Source organism: Cololabis saira, chromosome 5 (genome assembly GCF_033807715.1).
Source record: "Cololabis saira isolate AMF1-May2022 chromosome 5, fColSai1.1, whole genome shotgun sequence".
NCBI classification, from domain to species: domain Eukaryota; kingdom Metazoa; phylum Chordata; class Actinopteri; order Beloniformes; family Belonidae; genus Cololabis; species Cololabis saira.
The window spans coordinates 42399172-42421194 of NC_084591.1; the positions used below are offsets into that span (position 1 = coordinate 42399172).

Consider the following 22023-nt stretch of genomic DNA (forward strand, 5'->3'; position numbering starts at 1 on the left):
AAGCATTTATCATTAATGTGCTTGAGGAAGTTCATAAAAACTCATCAATGTCTTGTGAAACTAGATATGTTACACTATTATTAATACTTTTATAAAAGGGAGGCTTCAATTCCTAATTTATGACAAGAATGCAAAATGTTCAACTTGTTTGAACTGGTTATGCTGATTAACACATACAAACCATTTCTACAGGAAGAAACTGCAGAAGATAAAAAAATTCCCTCAGTGTGGTTGTCTCTGCTCTATCCAGGTACTAGAAATGTAATGAGCAAGTACCTAAAAAACCTGAAGTCAAGAGATTTGACACAATCAGTTGAATCAAACAGAACAGGCTATTTTACTCACTTCAATTAAGAAATAGCTTTAATAACTTTTAAGTTGTACAAAAAAAACAAACAAAAAAAGACCAAGACAACCATTTAGTAGCAAATATACATGACTTCTTAAAAAAAAAATTAAGAAAAATAAAGAATGTAACATTTACAAAAGAAGATTACTTCAACGGGAGGGACAATTTAAAATAATTAAAAAGTGGAAATCCAAATTGTTGTTTTGTGTTTTAGTTGAGTATCTACAACTCAAAGATCTTTACGACAGCAAAAGCCAAATCCCATTAGCAAAGGAATGTACAGTATGTCTGTACGGCCAAGCTGCTGCTGTCGTCACATGTGATGCATCACAGAGACAAATCAAATAACTTTGAGAATAATCATTTGAATTAATTTGATGTTTTTTGGAATTATAGATGGATCAGATTGCACGTGACGTCCCAAACGTTTTACATTGACAAGCTGATTATTGCAATATCATCAGATTCTGAAATTATTATTCTGAGTTGAAAAATTAAGTCGCAATTTGGTTTGCACAACATTGCTGTTAAAGTCATTTAACTGCAGAATTTGTAGCTTTCCTTAAAAGTATAACTTTTAATCAGATTTACAGAAAATGAGCCCCAACGACATGACAAAATGAGATGACTCTATAGAGTCAATACAAGATTTTCTTTTCCTTTATTGACATTCTTTTTCACATATACATTATTCATCTGATGTCATGAGAACAAAATGTTATAACACACCAGACTCAAATGTAAAATGGGAAAGGTTTTCTCAAACACGCCCCGTAATCTATTGTCGTGTTTACCTTTAATCATCATCGTCATCATCATCATCTGTGTAAAGGATCAGCAGGATCTACTTTCCCAACAGACTGCTGTTTCTCCTTGTACTTGGGGACTTGGTGTATGTTTGTTTTCTGTCCTTTGTAGCAGAACGGAAGCTTCCAAATAGTCTTTGTTCATTCCCACTTGTAGAGTTTCAGCATCTTCTCCGTGAGAGAGACAAGAAAGTGTTCGCCATTCACTGAGAAGGGGCTGATGTCCAACACCGGAAGGTCCGCTGGAAGTTTTTGTAGCAGAGAGCCAGTGCTGGCGTCCCAAACCTGAGGACGAAGACCAATATGGATAAATACGAGGAGATAAAAACAGGAGAAAAAAAAGGAAGGGACACCAATACTCTTAAATACCCAAATATACCTGCACATGGCACCAGGAAAACGCTTAGCTGCAGTTCTATGATCTACTTCAAACCCATGTTGTTGGATTTGGGGCTGTCGTCTTCGGACATTTGGGTAAAAAGAAGCTCAAGTGGCGAGAACGGCACTTTACCGGGGCTCTAGGACACGGAGGAAGTTACAAAAGTACGAGTTCCTCTGGGCTTTGGAGCTCTTAGTGGACACACTTCTGCAACATCACTTGAAAATATGAGACTGAGCCTCTGGAGTGGCAGACTGAGGTTATAGTTCTACATTTTTAAAGATGGAGAACCAGCGGGTATGTTTAAATTAAAGGGGACTCCCTGGTACTGGGAACAACAGAATAAATCTTATTGACAGTTAAACTTCAGATTCAGGAGGAGCAATGATTGTTGTTTACACAAATCACAGTACTGAAATCATCATCAGATTAAGGCAATACTCTGATGAAAAAATTGCCATGGAAACAGTAAACTTAACCTAATTAAGGTCATAATCAGAGCAATCAATAATGAGAGTAAGGCAGGGGGAATATGCAGATCTTAGTCTGCAATCTTCCATCACTGCAAGTGTTGAAGTGCATCATGTGAGATGAGGGAGGGGAGTTTGCATGCACTTATGTGCACGCAACAACAGAGACGGGTGTTTTTAACCGTCACATTTTAAAAAGGAGGAAGTGTGGTGTGTATAGTCTGTGTACAGTCGTAGTAAAGTGTGTGAGATTTAAATGCCACGCTATGTAATGAGCTGCCACGTGCTGCCATGTGCTGTAGTAATTTGTGTATGCTTCCTACTCCAAACGTGGGTTGCATTTCAAGCTTGTTCATGTCAAGTCAAGTCTGTCTGCACAGAGACTGAACTCGGGGCAAAGGAGAGGCGGCATATACGACCACACCCAAAACAAACCGCAGCTCAAACAAACAACAAAAAGAAAAAAAAAGTCCAACAACCCGGAACATGCGACTTCTGATATTTTAAAAGGACTTAACAAAATAAGTTCAAAGTTGCTTATACTAATAATTAGGCCAATTAATCTAAGAAAATGCAGAATATTGTCCAATTAGATCAAGGTGAATAATCACACTGTTTTCTGTTCTGGTGACAGACTGAACTGAGGGTGTCTCTTGCTAATAGAGATTTTTATATTATACACACAGGCCCAAGACTACTTATTATTTTTCTATCTTTTTATTCCACGTACTGTTTTATGTAGATTATTCATGCACTATGCACTTTGTTTTTATGTCTCTCTATCTTTTTAACTGCAATTATAATAATTATCGTGTTTGTAATGTGGGTTTTATTTATATTCATTCATATTAAAGTTAAATGTTCTATTTTTTTTAGATTGCATCGATTCATAGATTATGAATTTTCTTATCGAATTGAAATTTGTTGGGTGTCTGTTTCTGTTGGTGTGCGTGTTTGTATGAATGTGTGAATATATGTGTGTAAATGGATGCGTATAGGTGTATGTGTGTGTGTATGTATGTATGTGCATATGCGTGTGTATGTATGTATGTATGTATGTATGTATGTATGTATGTATGTATGTATGTATATATATATATATATGTATATATGTGTGTGTGTGTATATATATATATATATATATATATATATATATGGATGTGTTTATGTTTATATATTATGTTTATGTAATTGTATTTTATATATAATTGTATTGTATGCTGTGTGGCGATGTAAGGGGGGGCTGAACTTGATAAGCTTCGCTTCCTTCAGCTCCTTCTCAAACTTGCATGGCATCGTAATGTGCTCTTTTTTATATTATATATACCTGCACGATTGAGACAAATAAAAATCAAATCAAATCAAATCAAATCAATGATGAGCCTGCACAAACAAGATTTTTACCCATGTTACTCAGTAATATGATGTGACAATAAAGATTGATTGATTGATTGATTGTAAATGTGGTCTATGTGGGAGCTCTGGGCCGGTCTGCTTGGGCTGTTTGAGCCGTGACCTGAGCTTGGATAAGTGGAAGTTGATGGATGCACTTAGTTTCATTCCTTCATACAGCATGATAGCAAACAAGGACAGCCCCTCTTGTTTTTATTTTTAAGAGTATACAAGAGTTAAGAATATAAATTCAGAGGAAACAAAACTGGGTCCATTTTGTGGGACCAGAACGGGGGGAGGAACCGTGCTTGAAATAAAAATAAAGATATTTGGATGTGTGAAGGGACCACCAACTCAAAAGCTGAGACAGATCAGTTCACCCCTTTAAAATCAGCTGCAATGAGTGTACATGATTGAAAAGACTGCTTTCAAAGCATGTGCCATTATATTAATTAATGCCTCTAGAAATAGTAACAATAAAAAAAAGAGGAATATCTCCTTTAACCAAACCCTTGTTTCTTTCCATCACAACATACAGCACATTTGAATGAATGAACAAACACGGGACTTGCCATGGTGGAGTTGGAGGCCTCGTCTCCAGCACAGACGAGCATCCCACTTCCGTCTGGCCTCTTGAACACGGCATTCTTGGTGAGTAACTTGCACGATGAGCCGGCACTGAAAGTCTGGACTGGTGTGCAGGAGCAGCTGGAGGGCTGGCTGGAGTCCTGCTGAGGTGTTTGGTTTAGAGCCATGAGGACGCAGCGCAGAGATGGGTTGGAGCGTCCTGCAGCAGATCAGATTCACAGACAAAAGGAAATAAATCACCAGTCCGCTCCAAAAACTGTGAGGGAAAACGACAACATCTGTACATATCAAAAGGTTTCTGCAGGTTTGCCGATATAACATGATCAATTGAACTATACACAATTCTAAAATATGATCAACATGAATTTTTCAGGGTCGATGTGGATATAATTTATCACTTATGAAAGATGGATATCCAAAAATTGAAACCAATATTTGATTAGGTGATCAAGGACCAGAATGGGGGACCTCTGCCCAACACAATTTTGTATTTTCAACGTTGATTACCAACACTTTAAGGAATTGCAACTACATAAACTCAGAGTTATGCCATGACAATACAGGTATTATATCTATTTAACCCATTCTGTGCACCGTATAAGGATATAAGACGCTGAAAAAGGCTTAGGGCTATATTTTCTGTTACTAGTATTTCTGTAAATGTCCAAGATTTTGCTTCATTTCTAACTCTCAAGGTTTTTCTTTCATTGCCTATGGAGTCACAGTCATTCATATTTAAAATAGCATTCTTAGAAGATCAGAGTAAACAGAGTGATGGTATTACCGGGCCTGTATGTGACCAGACAGTGTCTGCTCTCCGCCTCCACCTGGATGTCGATGCAGCCACTGTTCTCCAGCGGCAGGAGATGTGGTCTGTAGGTGGTGTCGTTCACCTGCTCCCAGAAACATCCTCCTTCCAGGGAGCCAGCGATCAGCCCGCCAGAGGGGAACATGCAGGACGCCGCCCGCGGGACGTAACAGAGAGACGCTACGGGACACCTGGAGAGAGAAAGTGATGAACCCACATGAAAGACAGAAGATGGTTGGGGTCACGGTCAAATGTATTTATAGTGTAGCACATTTAAAACAACTTGTCATTTCCCATTTCTCCACCGCCAGTGTTATGCCTTTGGTCAGTGTTTGTCGTGTGGCGCTAGAGACACGCTGACTATAGAAGCTGTGGATGTTAGAGGTTACCACCTGGTGTACTCTGAATCCTCACTAATGGAAACACACCTCATATGTCTTATTGGAATTGTTCAATCTGTCTAATGCAGGGTAGAGAACTGTGATAAAATCTACATATAACTCGTGTGATATCCCAAAAATTGGGGAAGGCAGTGAACAGGGTTCAGACACGTTTTAACCAACAAATTTCCATGACTTTCCCATGACTTGGCAGCAAGTTTCCATGGCTATACATGACTTCTAAAACACCAATGTATGAATGAAATATAGGAATAAAACTATTTAAAAAGTCACCACGGTGGAGATCTAATGACAATTGTGGTTTTATACAAAATAAACATTTTTTTAAATTAACACTGATATACGAGCACTATGTTGTAGTATATGTAGTATATGTTTAAACGTAATCTAACTGTAATAACTGTTGGAGAATCTAGTCACTCAATCCGATCTGTATGATGCGCAAGATACTCGGCACGTCACGCGTGAAACTTTTCGATACGAAATATTTATTGATCAATTTTAAATCTACCTTATAGGCTGTTGTTACTAAATTTTATCATTAAGTGAGAAAAATAAATTCCATGATTTTTCCAAAACCTTTGGGGTGAACTTATGTTTCCAAAACTTTTCCAGTCCTTGAAAATGACATTTTCAAATTCCATGACTTTTCCTTTTTTTTCAAAACGTATGAATCCTGCATGTCCTATTGGGATTGTTCAATCTGTCTAATGCAGGGTTGAGAACTGTGATAAAATCTACCTATACCTCGTGTGATATCCTAAAAATTGGGGAAGTCAGTGAATGAAAATAGAGAATAGAGAATCATCTTTGTTTGCTCCATAAATGCTTGTAATTCAGCTTTGAAATAAGGAGGAGGATCAGGAGGTTTAAGCTGATGTGCCACCATTGCTTTACTGGATCATCTTTCAGATCTTTCAGATGATCCAGTAAAGCTCCCATGCTGCATATAAAACCACAATAACTCAATACTGTCTCACCATAACTGTTTGTATCCAAGTTACCAAAAGAGAAACATGACAGTTTTTTTTCTCCATTGAAAGGCAACTTTCAGATATGTTTTCATTTTGAATCATAAAATATCCAGACTCTGTCAATCTCTTCCGTTCCCTCAATTGGTGCTATCAAAGAAACACCACACCAATAAGGTGTAAAGAACAATCTGAAGAAATAACAGGAAACAGTGCTGGCGTTGCTTTCCTTGACATTTGTTCTGAAACCAAAGTCACTGCGCACACATGCACAGCCAGCATGAATGGCTATGTGACACATGATTACAGTCTTCAAGTGTTTTCAAATCTTTTCAGCATGAAGATGAAATGCTAATGTGCATGTTTTATATTGAAATTGTATTTTATATTTCTTTAAAAAGGACTAATGTGGACTTGGCTGGAAAGAGTTTAACACCTCAACTTCACAACTACACTGATGTGCAGACTTAAAGCTGTCTCATTCCTAACTAAATAACTGTATTCCTTGTTTAGTGTAGATAGTGTGTGTACCTGGAGCGTAGCGGCTCCAGCTCCTGGACGTGTGTGCTGGTGTCTCTGGTGTCGTAGATGAGCACTGAGCCGTTGCTCAGACCAGCGTACACGTAGTTGCTGTTGTCCAGACACCAGGAGCAGCTCCACACGGGCTTCCCAGCGTTGTAGGTCTGGACCACGGTGTTGGTTAGAAGACTAAAAAACACACATTCATTCTGATCAAACACAAGAAAACAACAAGAAAACGTCTGGAAGTTTTACCTCATCTATAGGCTTATCATAACATAACCTGAATCACAACTACTAAATTGAAACAAAATCTTATTGTAACTGTCATATTTCAACCATTTGTCATTTTCCAACAGTGGCAGTTTTGACTGTAAGCTTTTAAAAACACTGCTATTGTGTTGCACCCCCTTAATCTGCAACAGTTAGTTAGTTGCAAGGCACAACACCACAAAATAGGTGGCTTTAAGCCAAATAGAAAAAAGATCTCAATAAATTAAAAAGATTTTAGTGTATTTGCAGCTAAAAAGGGTCAGAGGCTTCAGGGTTAGTGGCAGGCAATCAACTTGGTCAAATCCTACTTTTTGTCATGTGTGTGTTCAGTAAACTCCTGGAGGGGCCTCATACCTGGTCAGCTTGACGGTGTTGTCCAGCGCAGCCGACAGCAGCAGGCTGTCGTTCCGGTGGTTGAACGACAGTCCTCTGATTTGTTTACTGTGAATGGGAATGTACTGGCTTGCTTTCATGTTTAGCACACTCACCTTCTTCACCCCGCAGCCTGAGAGGAGGAATGAGAGGAGTTACTTCTAGGAATTTAGGCTGAAGTCAAGGCAATACAAACACTGATACACGTTGAGAGATTACCAAATTTAGCAAATGGTTCAGCCCTTAGAAAGTGGTTCTCTTTCCAAGGGCTGTTCTGTCACCAATAATAATACTCATCTGTACATTTCACACATACCAGAAACCATGATGACTATTAGGGGTGGGACGATACGGGTAACTCACGATTCAATACTGTGGCGATATGTGGCCCACGATAACATCACGATAAACAATATCTACGATATTCGATATATTGTAAGAAATTTCATCAACGATATATGACTGAAAAAGAAAAAATACTCATAAAAGGAAAACGTCTGGAAAAGGAACAGTGCATGAACATTAATAACATGTTTTATATAAACCAGGACAGTGCACTGATTTGTTTCTAATACTGAAAAGTCAGTAAGCAACTTAATTTTGCATCGTACCTCACTGCCTGTAAAGGACCAATTGCCCTTATTTGGTCATTTCTTTATTCAGTTACTTCTCTTGTAGAAATATTTATGATTTACATTATTTTAGCACCTGTCTTTAAATGAAAGGATGAACGATCCTTTGAAAGGATGGAAGGAGAACTTTATTTTGAAAAGGACTTTTATTTTGAATGTTCAGACCGGATATCCTCCGTCGCAGTTAACGCTTTTTGTCGGGTTTTTTTTGCTGCTATTAACGGAATTTTTGTTAGTGTCTCAGTTAGAGAGGAAAAAGGTAAAGTTGTCAATGAATACATTTGTAAATATTTGTTTGAAGTGTATTGTAAGATGAATATCTGTTTACTGCAGCTCTTACGGTGTGAAGGAACTTAATAAACTCCTGAACATCAGTTGAAGACTCCAGCGTTTCCAACGTGACAACCGCCTAAATCCATTATGTGTGTTATAGTAAAATATCGATATTTGCCGTCAGTTTATCGATTATTTATTGCGACAGAGAGCGCAACAATATATTGCAATATCAATTTTTCCCCCCCACCACTAATGACTATACAATAAGAATTACAGCGACAAAAATTCTGGAGGAAATTTTGAAATGTGCTGCACATTTGTCGCCTCTTGCTGCTGCTTAATGAACTTTTTTTGCTAGCTCCTGCTTGTGTTTGAGGTGATTCTGCTTGTGTTCTAGATGGTTAGGGTTCTGGCTGTGTTCGGGTTTGTTCTGGTTCTCTCTTAAGTGGTTCTGGTTGTTCAAAAAACAAAAATATCAACAAATCAGCACAAGGAGAACATGCAAACTCTATATGAAAAGATACCAATTGGGATTTCAACCAAGAACCTTCAAACTATAAAGCAACTGTGCTAAACCACCAAGCAACCCCTGGAACAAAACCTGGTGGGTAGACAAATGACTGACTCATGAAATGTTCAATGTTAGAGGAGATGGCAGCTCACCAGGCACTAGTGTAGAGTGAGGGGAGGGCTGCGAGGCCAGGAGGCAGCTCAAAGGTTCACAGTAGGACAAGACTCTACAGCCGCCCGTCTGAGAAACCAGCACGGCCTTGGAGAAGCTGTACTGCCTGGTCCTGGAGCCGTCTCTCTGAGACAGGCTGAGGAACAGGGAGTTGGACGAGGAAGAGGAGGAGACGGAGCTCCTGTCAGTCTGGACCATCAACGCCTTCAACTCCTGCACAACCACAGAGAGGGAACAGAGTTTAACAAGGTTGACTTCAACACACCGAATTCCTTAAATCTGTATTGTATAACATTTGTCAGTGCAATTTAGTTTTTACAACAGCTAGCATAATCCTATGCTGAATTTGAGACCCAAGCATGTACAGCAGCTGTGAGGGATGTTTACAACATGCTTCTTTCTTTTCACTTGAATGAGGAAACTATTCTGAAAAAGATGGCTCTTTATTAAACGTTTGCCAGCAGTGTTTAAGATTTTTTGGAGAAAATAAACGAACTAAAGTTAAGTTTTTTCTTTGAGGTTCAGTCTGAAATATTACTTAAAAAAAAAAAAAAAAAAAAAAAAATCAACGGCCAAGGCAAAGTACCCACAAAAATAAACCAAAGTCAAAACCAAAAGGGAAACCTAAATCAAACAGATAAAAAAGTCCCTCAATTCGATGTGAAAATGCTATAAGATTTGTTTCAAAATTAATAAAACAAGACAATGAATAAAGAACAAAAAAAAACTAAAAACGTTGACACAATGGGTCCATGGCACTGATGAAAGAGCCACTGAAAGTGCTAGTGTAGATGGACAGACCAGCCTTATAATAGCACTTTAGCACTTTCTCCCCTAAAGGCTTCTGCAGACTGCACCATTTTTGGAGTCTTATAAGATCTAAAAGTTTGTTGGAGAAACTGCAATGTCATCTGCAGCCAGCTGTTGGAGAAGATGTGTTGACGGAGATCCGCTGCATAACTTCACATAAACATGCCTCATCTCCAAAACCACATTTAAACAGTTTGCATTTTTTTTTATTGATACCTGGAGCTCCTGCTGTGCTTGTCCATATTTGTTAGTGACAACCTGCAATTTAAGCTTGTACTGAGCTGACTCCAACTCTGCTTTCCTCCTCAGAGATTGCTCCAGCTCCAGAGATCTGCAGACACAAACACACACCAGAAGGTTCAGCTGAAGGTCCAGTTTGATCACCAATGTTAGAAGTTAGTGACAGACACAAGCCGATTTACACAAATGCAGCAACGTACCAAGTCTCAACCCTTGCTATTTGATATTAACCAAAAGGTAACACATTTGGTTAAGCATTCTTTATTAGTTAATCTCCAGTTTGACCATTTTGCTGTGTTGACAGTGAAGCACAGTGATCACTCACTTCTTTAACGTCTGTTGTTCTGAGTTGTCCAGGGCTCTCAGCTTTGGCGCATACAGCAGCACAATATCTGAACGTTTGGCTTTCTTGTTGCACTAAAAATACAGGAAAGAAAGATAAACACAAAAAATACAAATTCAGTTAAATGTTCAGATTCCAGATATGACCAGATTTCTGCCCAGATGCAGAGGCCTTGCTGACCTGTGGACATTTAGCCGTGGATCCCTGAGCTTTGAGCCAGCGCGTGATGCAGGTGTAGCCAAAGAGGTGACCGCAGCGCAGCGCCGACAGTCGATGCTCTCCCGCTGTCGTCCACGCCTCAAAGCAGATGGTGCAAGTGTCGCCTTCATTCTCCTCACTCTGAAACATCGGAAGTGAAGTCTGGGCTCCTGGGGTCGACTGCATGTGGAGATGATAACAGAAAAAGTCAGAATTGAACCGGTGTTAGCCTGTGGAACTGGACGCCAATACCTGTTAATTAGCTGGACAGTCAGTTTCCAATTTCAGTATCTGGATTTATTCATTTTATTTGTGCAAGTATTCCATGTACTGCCCAGATTTTGCACAAAAACAGAGTAATGTAATAAGAAAGTAGAGATGCACCGATCGATCGGCCCCCGATCGGGATCGGGCCGATAATGGCCCTATCGGCTTTGATCGGAGATCGGAAAAATAATAGTTCAGAGCGGCCGATCTGATGACGTTTACAACAACAAACCCCCGCCCGCGCGGGCGTTCCCGCATCTCAGACCGAGCAGTCCTGAGGGAGCGTGACCGGCCGCGCCGGTGCAGGAGTTTTACAATGTCTGAAAAGGACAACAAATTTACAGTTTGCAAAATGTGTCCAAAGGAGATACCATGAGCAGGAATGTTAGAATAGAATTTCAACACAACAAAGCTTATTAGACATTTGAAAGTTCTTCACACGGAGCATATTGAGTTTTCAAAGTTGGCTGCAGCAGAAAAAAAGGGAGACAGAAAAAAAGGAGCGCGCAGCAACGGCACTAATTACTCAGCTGTAACACCTGTAACAGAGACTTATAAACGACAGGAAGAAAAATAAAGAACTACATCGTAAGGTAATGAATTCATAAGCCTTGATCATCAGCCGCTTTCTAAACACGTTTAAACACGGTTTAAACATGTTTGCAGCTCGGATCCGCGGTGCGCGCTGCCGCTGTACACGCTGCCGCGTCATGAATATTTGACTGATGAAATCCCGTCAGAGTTTTACCAGAATATATACAGTCCAAACCAGACTGACGTCCAGACGTCAGTCGCTTCAGGAGTGACATGTGGATTTCTAGTGTGAAGAGTTTTGCTTCACTGAAGAGTTTCTTTACACGCGACGGATGCTACCGCTAAAGCTTTCACAAAGCTTAATAATTCATAATTAATTTTTATTTTAAGATTTAATTCCTCTTTCCACAAGAAAACTAAGGTTTATAGTTTGTAACTTCTATCAACTTTTAGAGAGTGACATGTTTGCTGTTGTCTGTGTTGGTCACATGTTGTACATAATTATTACCACAGGAAAGCTGAAGCTGGTAAACTACACTTACTCTGTGTAAGCCGAGTTTACACCTAATCTCCTAACTTTTATACCTAATAATACAATGTCATTGTCGTGTACATGAAACAACAATATTGACGAATTTATCGATTTCACGCTGTGATCGGTGATCGGCAAAATCGGGATCGGCCGATACTGGTTTTCGAGATCGGTGATCGGTGATCGGCCCTGAAAATCCTGATCGGTGCATCTCTATAAGAAAGTCCCCTGAATGGAAATACTGGACAGATTAGATTGATCTAAACCAGGGCTCGGCAACCCACGGCTCTGGAGCCGCATGCGGCTCTTTAGCGCCGCTCTAGTGGCTCCCTGGAGCTTTTTCAAAAGTCTTTGACCTTTTTTTTTTTTCCATTGTTTTCCTCTTTTTCTTCTTCTTTTTTCCTTCTTTTTTTCCGCTTTTTTTTCTTCCTTTTTAATCTCGACATTTCAACTTTTTTCTCGACATTTCGACTTTTTTCTCAAAATTTCGACTTTTTTCCTCAACATTTCAATTTTTTTCTCAACATCCACTTTTTTTTTTCAACATTTCAAATTTTTTTTCAACCTTTCGACTTTCGCCATTTGCCTTCATTCTAAGGCTTATACAAGACTTTTCATTTTTTGCGGCTCCAGACATATTTGTTTTTTTGTGTTTTTGGTCCAATATGGCTCTTGCAACATTTTGGGTTGCAGACCCCTGGTCTAAACAATCTTCGCAGATGTACGGGAAGAAAAAGTCTCACACTCACTTGACAGTCCTGAACTTGTGCTTCCGTCCTCTTGCTGTCTGAGATTGAACTGGAGTCTGTGCATAGGTTGATATCAAATGAAATGAAACAAGTAAATGGGCAGATAAAAAACCAAACAAGCACACATACTATACATTGTGAAAGCTGAGCTCAGGACATTAAATAAATCCTTTAAGTAGAACTTAAAATATTTTCAAGATTATATGTCTGCAAACACTAATTCAAGTGATTCAGTAGTCAAGAACAGCAGCAAAAAATAAATAAATAAATAAATCAAATGAACTCCCGACCTGTGCTGGGCTCCAGTGGTTGTGTGTGCTGGGTGGGGGCGTTAGGAAGAGGATCAGCAGAGAGGACGGGGTCGATGGGCTGAGCGCTGGCAGATGTTCTCTCTCGTCTTTCGTCCTCATCCTCGGACTCACTGATGTCGGTGCTGCTACCAGACCCCGGCTCTGCTACGCTGGCGGCTGGGGCTCGCAGCTGAAAGTCTGGGAAACCCCTGGAAGGTGTTGCCGTTTGGCTGGGGTAATGCACCCGGAGGCCTTGTCTGAAACACACCGGTTTAACAGATTAGCGCGGGAGGGAGAGTAAGGGGGGGGGGGGTCCATAACTGAATGTTTTTAATCCAGAAGTCTCTAGATCTTGTAAGGGCCAAATCTTTGTAAAAGCACATTAAAATTGTATCATCTCATGATATATTAACATTTGTGAGTTTTGGTCCCCTCATGGATAAAACCAGATCTTTAAAAGTTGATTCATGTGTACATTTGAAACAGATTTTCTATCTAACTATCTTAACTTTTCATCATCATTGTCAACATCAAAATGAAGGAGAGTGGTTAATTTCATGTTAACTTAGTTTTTATGGGGGGGAAATGCCATGAAACTTTTAAGACGGAAATAATTGGATCAGAAAGCATTAATTTCAGACTTTCCAACAAATTAAAGCAAAAACAAATTTTCATTCCAATTCGTGTGGTTTTTGACATATGAAACAAATGAAACAGACCTACTGGCAAGATTGCTAAAATGTAACGCATCCTGTCTAGATGCCTCATGAACAGGGATGGATACCAAGTATCAGTTATTTTCCATAGCTATACCGTTACCTAATAAGCTGTGGGAAAAACATCATTAGTACTCAATCTCTTTGCATCATTTAACTGGTATTTCTTTGCTAATGTAGTGGATTGTAACAGATGTCTGACATAGGTGTGCTTCTTGTATCCATACACACATAAATGGTCAGTTACGGGTAATCATGGGCGCTCACGTTACTATATTTTCCCAGAATAATATCAGTTGATAGATATTGATGAGTTGATGATTCCATTAGCGTGAGGAAGCCAACTGATGCTTGTTTCTGAATTCCATGTAGTTTCATGCCAGAACATGTATAAGTATGTATATGTTAGTGATTTGAGAACATTAACATAACTAACATTACACCATAGGAGAGTAATCTTAGTTTTTATTTTAGAAAAATCAACATATGAACTAACTTTTAAGTATTTTTGGATGGGCCAAAAAGACAGAAATTTCATTCATATCCTGTTCACACATTTTCATGCAAGGTCATCACCAGAAATAGTGTCAGTGTCTCTCCTTCTCCATGTATTTATTTATTATTTTATTTTAGTCCTTGCCCATACAGTTCTCAAAAAAAAAAGGTCTTCTCAAGGGATTGATTAGATAACCAATAAGGAATCATAAGTACCGTATTTTGCGGACCATTACGGACCATCCTCACCAGATGCCAGAACCATCTCACCTGGCTCCTCCATGTCGAGGAGCAGCAACTCTATTCTTTCTGAGTTGAACGTTTTCGCTAAAAGTTTTCCAATGCGACTTTAGTCTGAACTGTCATGTCGCATCTCATCCGTCTTTCACGTGACAGTTATGTGATTAATGTCACAATTCTGAGTTGGTGGGACTTTCCAAAATAAAATCTGCTTCCGTGAACCTGGATATGTCATGGTCCTCCTCTCTTGACTCTGATCCCTCATCCACACACATCTCTACATATTTTCATCCCATCACTCCACACATGGCCAATGTTACAAATTATGCTCTTCTTTTACTTAGGTTTCTTCTCATCATTAGTTTATAAATTAGTTCAATTCCACTGTGTGAAAAAATAAAAAGTCCAATATAAGATGCAACAAAAATACTAATGTAAATATCCAAATCTCATTTGATCAATGAATCCTACAGTGAGAATGTCGCCATAGGCTTTTTCAACCAAAGTGGTTCCAGTGCTGGTGCCAGACTTAGCACCAGTTTTTTGCTTTTCGACCACTGGCTGCGAGGAAACCACCAACTCAGTGCCAAGAAAACTAGTGCTACGCTGGCTTATTCAAACCAAAACTATGCAACTGCCATATTTAAACAACATCTTTGAGTTTAAAACATATCACTGGGGGATTGTGGATGCATTCTTACTAATTTAACCACGCAATCAAAAATATGTGTGCTGTACAACAAATATGTGACTCTAAAAAGACTTGTTTTCATAAACGCCGTTGATGTTGATGGCAGAAAGTTGCATGAGGTCAATTTCGGACTCCAAACAGGAGTTTTAGGGCCAGGATCAGCTTCTGCACATACCGAAATTCGATTCCAATTGTTGTTATTTGGAGGGATTTCACACTCCTCACAGATTTTATGCTTCCTCTTTAGTGATGTAATAAATGATACAGGTCCGGGCTCTCCAGTGCCCTCTGGAAAAGCAACCCAGTTCTTTGTAGAACCTGTTTGGAAGTGTCTCTAGCACCAGCACTGATTTTGAGTTGGTTGAAAAGCCCTGGTAACCTCACCCCAGGCCTGTGGATGTGAAGACAGCTCCATATATTTACCATTTACTACACTTTCAGGTCGTTAGAAGACAAATCATCCACTTCCAATAACTAATAAAAACATTACAGATCAATATTTTTCAACGTTCTTTTTGTTTGCTCTAATCTTTCAGTCGACTTCAGTCCTGCAAATACTGAATTATTTGAACACTTTAACTGCCAGTTTCATTAAATACATAAAAAAGGTAAATGCATGTAAAGAGAAAAAAAAGACAAATACATGCTGGAGGACTGGGGATTTTTTCCTAATTATCACCAGATTAAATATGTCTAATCATTCTTTAATCCCCCAGTTTTTACATGATATGATTGCATTCTGTAAGATCAAGGTTTCATTTTAAAGAAAAATAGTAACATTTACTATTATATGTCCTATGTATGAAATAATTCCCTCCACCTAATTTTTTCCAATCATAACCCACAGTTCATGACGATAGGTGAGGGTAGGAACATAGAGTGACCAGTAAACAAAGCCTTGCCTTTTGACTCAACTCTCTCTTCACGACAACAGACCGGGACAGTGTCTGCATTGTTTTACCTGCATGAGCCACCTGACGCTTTGTCAGAATCTTGCTGGAGCCAGTCTAAAGTCATTCTCCATGGCCTCTCCAAACTCCTTCCACACCCAAGTTTTTGCCTTAACATACGCAGAGGCTGCGACCCACTTAGCCCAGCAGTTACCTGCCAACTTCCTCCAGAGGGGAACAAGGTCCAGTCCTCTCAAAGGGATTGGTTTGAGGACTCTGTGTACCGAGGTGAGCCCGACTATATCCGGCCAGTATCTCTCAACCTCAGGCATAAGGTCAGGCTCCTTCCCTCAAACCCTCAAGAGTGGTGACGTTCCATGTCTGTTTCACAGGCCAAGGATCAGCTCGCCAAGACCCGCTGCTACCCGTATCCCATGGCAACCAACCCACATGGCCTCTCCTGTGAGTGATGGGCTCACGGGACGGTGAGGGGTTGCTCATTTAGGCTGAACCAGGCTGAGCCCCATGGGTATAGGTCATGTATTTAAGACTGATCTTTAAAAAAAACAACAACAAAAAAACTCCCCAGTCCCCCAAACATGTATTATATCTTTCTAATGTCATGTCATGTGGTGTTTGCATTTTTTTCCAAGGGAGATTATGTAATCAGATAGGTGTTTTATGGGTCAAAACACTTAGACTGAATATTTGGTATTTTTGATTTTGACAGAAGTTTCAATTTCAATTTATTTATTTATTCCGTATCATGGAAATGGTAGTTCACATACATGTTCCATTCCATGATCGAAAAGGGGCAAGAAGAAGAAAGCCTTATATTACAAGCCCCTTTCTCAAAAAAAATAAAACTATACATATGAAGATGGTCTGTCCGTCTGTTCAACAGTCACTGCTTGAGTTGACAAAGATCCAAGCACACGAAGATGGAAAAATATTCATCAGTAATTTTGGTTAAGTATTTTGGAACCGCTCTGGTATCAGGTATGGTTCAACGATGTGTTGAAAAATATCCACAATGTGTCTCAGTAGTTTACATAAAAGACTGAGTGCCAACTGGTGAAGGACAATTACTTGTGCATTTGCCTCTGATTGGGGTTTCTTGTCAGCAATATCTGCTATATGACAATATGAATATGCAACATGAATGAAGCTTTATGTGCTGTTCTTTATGTTTTTAAGCTTTTCTAGACAAAGTGTGAGGTCAAATGAAGCAAATGAAACATAGCTCATGATTTTTCTGAGCGATTCTGGTTACCTGAGTCTCCTCTGTATGAGTGTCCCCTGAACTAGTGACGGTGCAGCTGCAGGTCCGTCTACTGCCCTCTGGCTAAAGGCCCAAGTGGCAGGTAGTCTGTGAGTGGCCCGAGCAGCTCCGTGTTCTGTATCATTGTCATCATCTTCATCCACTTCAGTGCTGCTGCCAGAGTCTGAAATGACGTGCGCTGCATTGGCATCTCCAGCTGGACCAGCAAGTGCAACGGTACCATCCGGGTTTGAGATAATTCTTCCTCGCAGTTCCAAGGGGGAATCCACCTCCATGGCCTCCATCTGGAAAGTGTAGAAAAGGAAGAAGAATTAAATAAATCCAAAACACTATATCAGCCCAACACAAATGCATATTACCCGATACAAACAAGACTGTAAAAAAACAATGGATGATACATTAGGTCACATGACGCATTGGTTTCTGAAGAGTGGTTTTCTATGGGCTCAAATTAAAGCCATATTTTGTATCTGTACATAAACTTTGTACTTGTAGAAATATTTTGAAATATTTCTACAAGTAAAAATATTTTTTGCAAGAACAAATATTTTTTGCACACACACAAAATATTTCTACAAGTACCAGGCTGTAAATATGTTTATTTCAGCTCTAAAGTTAGACATTTCAACGTGGACGTCAATGGATATCGACTCGCTTTCTGAGCCATTATCTAGCTGCCAGACAAGGAACTTAAACAAATCTTAGCTCTGCATAAACCTCCATCCAGAAGTCAGATGGTTGGCACTTGGACTCAACACAGAAAAGCTTGGAACCAGAAAATGGGGTGTTCAATTGTATCAGTGATTATCACAAAGTGGTTGCTAGTCACTTTAGTAACAATGTAGACCAGGTGATTTTACACAAATTTCCCTCATTTTAGGTTTAACAGATTAAGAAATAATAGAAACCTCGCTTTCTGAAAGAACCCAAGGTATTATTTCCACCATACTACTTGTAAACGTTGTGCAAAGTAGTGAAAGATCCGCGTGTTCGTTTGTCTGGTGGACCATAAGACACCAGTGAACTGAATCAAATGTTAAGGCAAGCACATGCACAATATTTTCCAGCCGGAGGTTCACTTTTCTCAAACCACAAAAGGTAGGAGAGAAAATGCACACAGTGGTCATGGATCCAGCTCTATTTATACTAAAAAGGGAGGTGTTCTTTACGTTATAGGTGCAGATGTTGAACCTTATCTGTGAAAACATCTGTGGTTAAAGAAACCTAAACATGTCACACTTTCAGCCATATATATCCTGCTGATTGTTTCTTACTTGAGATGTTAACTCAGCAAATACCTAAGATCACTAAAACTTTGAGAAAAACAGGATGGGACCTATCAGTTTAAAAAAAAAATCAGTTTCTCTTCATTGCCTTCACCTAAAGAAGAACTCAGCAAAACAGTCTAGTCCTACAAACAAAAGGATGTTGTCCTGCTTTGAGAGTAATATATATATATATATATATATATATATATATATATATATATATATATAAAACCACCAGTGCAGAATCTTATAGAAAAACCCCTCATACCTTAAACAATTTCATAAAATCCTAACAGTAGCCAGCACAAAAAACCCCAAAGCAAAAACGAACAACTTACACATCCGGGTAAAATAACACTGACTGGAACAGTGAAAATGGTCAAAAATCACCCCTAAAGATTCTTGACTCGAATAAGACCGTTTTTTGCCGGGAAACTACCCTATTTTACCCCTCTTTCCCGCCTCCTCCTGTATTAGTATTTTCCCGTAAATTTCCCATTTTATAATATAATAATTTTGAAACAGCAAACTGAATTGTCACTAATCTCGCGATAACTGCTCTTTGCTGTAGCCTTGTTGGCAGTTCTCGCGAGGTTAGCGGCAACAACGGGAGCAAAGAGCAAGAGTTTTATAATAGATCCATGGAGCAAACTCGGAACAACAAATCAGAGTTGGATGGATGTAACCAGAGTGAAGGCATTTCTGCCCCAAAAAAGCAAAGACTTCATGTAAATATCTCTAAAAATGGGATACTGAATTTACTTTCCTAAAGAAAAACAGGACTGGGCACAGAAACATGCGTCTGTGTCAGTCAGTGAATGCCAGAGCGCCACACGAGGGAAAATGACAAATTAAAAGAAAATGTAAATGTTTCACTTGAAGACAATAAATGTGTATATAAATTGAAAATATTTAAAATAAATAAATGTGCTTTAATTCACCTTTTCTGTTTTAATTTAGGCTGCATTGTAGGAATTACACACATAGGAATGTCCACAGCATTTCAGTGTCAACAAAGGTAGACTTATCAGATTCTGAAGTGGCTGACAGGTAGTTTTTTACATTTTCTCGTAAATCTGTCTTATAATGTAAGATACTGGACCTCGGTTGGTAGAAAATTTCCCGTATTTTTAAATCCCAAACTTGACAGGTTTGGGATTTTTGTTGAGAGGGAAACTGTTTTATCCGACTGTAATGCTGGTCCGCTAACGCACCGCGGCTGGCTTCAGGCTGATTTATGGTCCCGCGTTAAATCGACGCAGAGCATACGGCGTAGGTTACGTAACCCACGCCGTAGGCGCTACGTCGATTTAACGCAGAACCATAAATCAGGCTTTCCTCGTGCTTTAGACTTTAAGGCCTTTCAGCAAAACCATCAGCCAGTCGCTCATCGGGTTTAATGCATTTCACTACAATTACAGATCGTTGTAAGAAAAAACTGTTTATTGTCTATAATCTTCATTTATGCACGTGGAAACTACGGAAGGTTGCATAAGAAATGAAACTAGCTGTAATGCTAAGAGACGAACAACACGCACAGCCGAAATAAACTTACATGCTTCTAAATTAAACATGTAGGTCGCACTGATATCGTTTAAATACTGTTAAAAGACTTATGAAACGACCCTGTCTAGCTTGTTTTGTAACACCATGATGGTGTACCCACCTGTCTTAGCGTGTTGTTGTTAGCAGCAGAACCACGGACACAGACTCCTGGGGACTGTCATCAGCTGCACAACCAGTGCTGGAATAACTAACTGTTTGAAAACATTGCAGCGCGGCAGGGACAGCGCTCCGATGCTGCTCGTGGTGTGTTGGATTTAAACGTTGCTTCAACTCCACACACAGTACCGTTCTATAATACATCCATGATAGTACCGGGGGAAGAGTCGAATCTCGCGGCTCCGGCTGACTCTGCACGCCCCATCCTGCCCTGACGTCATCAACAAAGAGGACTTCTCCTCAAGATGATTCCCCCACGACACTTTGAGAAGATCTGAAAACGGATATCAGAATCAGAATCAGGTTTATTGGCCAAGTCAGGTCAAACAAGACAGGGAATTTGACTCCAGTTATTTCGCTCACTGTACAGTAAATAAACAAATGACAGCTCTTATTAACATATATAGCCTACAATTTAAAAAAAAAGTGAAAGGTGGAGCAGTATGAGGTAGACATGGTTAATCAGAATTAGAATCAGAAAGAAGTTTATTGCCAAGTAGTTTATCACACACAAGGAATTTTCTGTGGTGATTGGTGCAATACAAAAGAACAAATAATATTAAAGGAAAGAAATGTAAATGTTGGTTTTAAAGTGCCAGAGTAATGAGTCTGTACAAAGGTGACCTAGGATGTGCGTTAATGTGACGCATAAGGTCAGAAGTGGGGTCTTTACGTTAATGTAACGTAGAGTCGGGTGGGGGGACAGTGTGTGGTAGACGGGGGTCCGGGGCCTTGTTGATGAGGACAGCTGCAGTCGGGAAGAAACTGTTTTTATGTCGTGAGGTTTTGGTCCTGATGGACCGCAGCCTCCTGCCACAGGGAAGAGTCTGGAACAGTTTGTGTCAGGGGTGGGAGGGGTCTGCCGCCATCTTTCCTGCACGCTTCAGGGTCCTGGAGGCTGCAGGTCCTGGAGAGATGGGAGATTGCAGCCAATCACCTTCTCTGCAGAGCGGATGATACGCTGCAGCTGCTCCTGTCCTTCACAGTGGCAGCAGCGTACTGATGGTGATGGAGGAGGTGAGGATGGACTCACAGATGGCCGTGTAGAACAGCACCATCACTTTCTTTGGCAGGTTGAATTTCTTCAGCTGCTGCAGGAAGTACAACCTCTGCTGTGCTTTTTTGATGATGGAGGTGATGTTCAGCTCCCACTTGAGGTCCTGGGTAATGATGGTCCCCAGGAAGCGGAAGGAATCCGCTTCCTGGGGGTGCATTGTTACAGCATATGATTGTGGTTATTATTATTATTGCACAGTGGTTGATTACTCTGAGACTCTATGAGTGATGAGAGTTCATCAGAGGTCAGGAGTTCAGACAGACTGTGTCCTGGGTGTGAGGGGTCTGGTCCTGGTTCCTGGTCCAGGTCCTGGGTGTGAGGGGTCTGCAGAGATGCTACCTGCCCGTTTCCTGGTCCTGGACAGGTACAGGTCCTGGATAGATGGGAGGTTAGTCCCAGTTATCCTCTCCGACAGAACACACACATAACCCCCCCTTGTGCCATTTCCCTTTCCCCCCTGGAAACAATGATGCGTGAACCCCTGGAGAACAATTTTGGTCCGATGACATAGGCTGTTTTGTCAATATGTGTTCTTGTCATAAATTGTATAAAACAAGGGACGAATCATTAAGTCACGTGAACCATTTGTTTCTAAACACCGGTTGTGTAGCAGTTTTATGTTGTTCAAGAGGTGATGTGAATGCATTACACGCCAATAAGGAAAAGTGATAGAAGAGGCAAGAGGAGTAAATATAAAGTTATAACTTTACTTTTGTTTGAGAGAATTTAGTTTTACAATGTTTAATTTGATAATATAGTATAACGTTATATTTGTGGGAAA

At 39.9% G+C, this 22023-nt stretch overlaps 1 protein-coding gene across 1 annotated transcript; it reads right to left on the bottom strand.

Moving 5' to 3' along the window:
• Nucleotides 1-345: 345 nt before the first annotated feature.
• rfwd3 (ring finger and WD repeat domain 3) lies at nt 346-20380 on the bottom strand. Its single transcript, XM_061722685.1, has 13 exons — nt 20130-20380; nt 17187-17479; nt 12882-13138; nt 12592-12647; nt 10492-10689; nt 10294-10385; nt 9945-10059; nt 8900-9131; nt 7311-7461; nt 6696-6872; nt 4769-4983; nt 3969-4183; nt 346-1440 (listed from the first exon to the last, which is right to left on the bottom strand). The coding sequence occupies exons 2-13, from the start codon at nt 17477-17479 to the stop codon at nt 1297-1299; spliced, it is 2145 nt and encodes a 714-aa protein (XP_061578669.1). The 5' UTR covers nt 20130-20380; the 3' UTR covers nt 346-1296.
• Between the last annotated feature and the right edge of the window lie 1643 nt (nt 20381-22023).

Excerpts from the sequence above, each read along its gene's own strand:
- rfwd3 (XM_061722685.1), bottom strand. The coding sequence starts at position 17,479 with ATGGAGGCCATGGAGGTGGATTCCCCCTTGGAACTGCGAGGAAGAATT. Across the intron at positions 6,873-7,310 it reads AACACCGTCAAGCTGACCAG|TCTTCTAACCAACACCGTGG; the intron begins GTATGAGGCCCC and ends TGTGTTTTTTAG. Across the intron at positions 4,984-6,695 it reads CTGGAGCCGCTACGCTCCAG|GTGTCCCGTAGCGTCTCTCT; the intron begins GTACACACACTA and ends TTCTCTCTCCAG.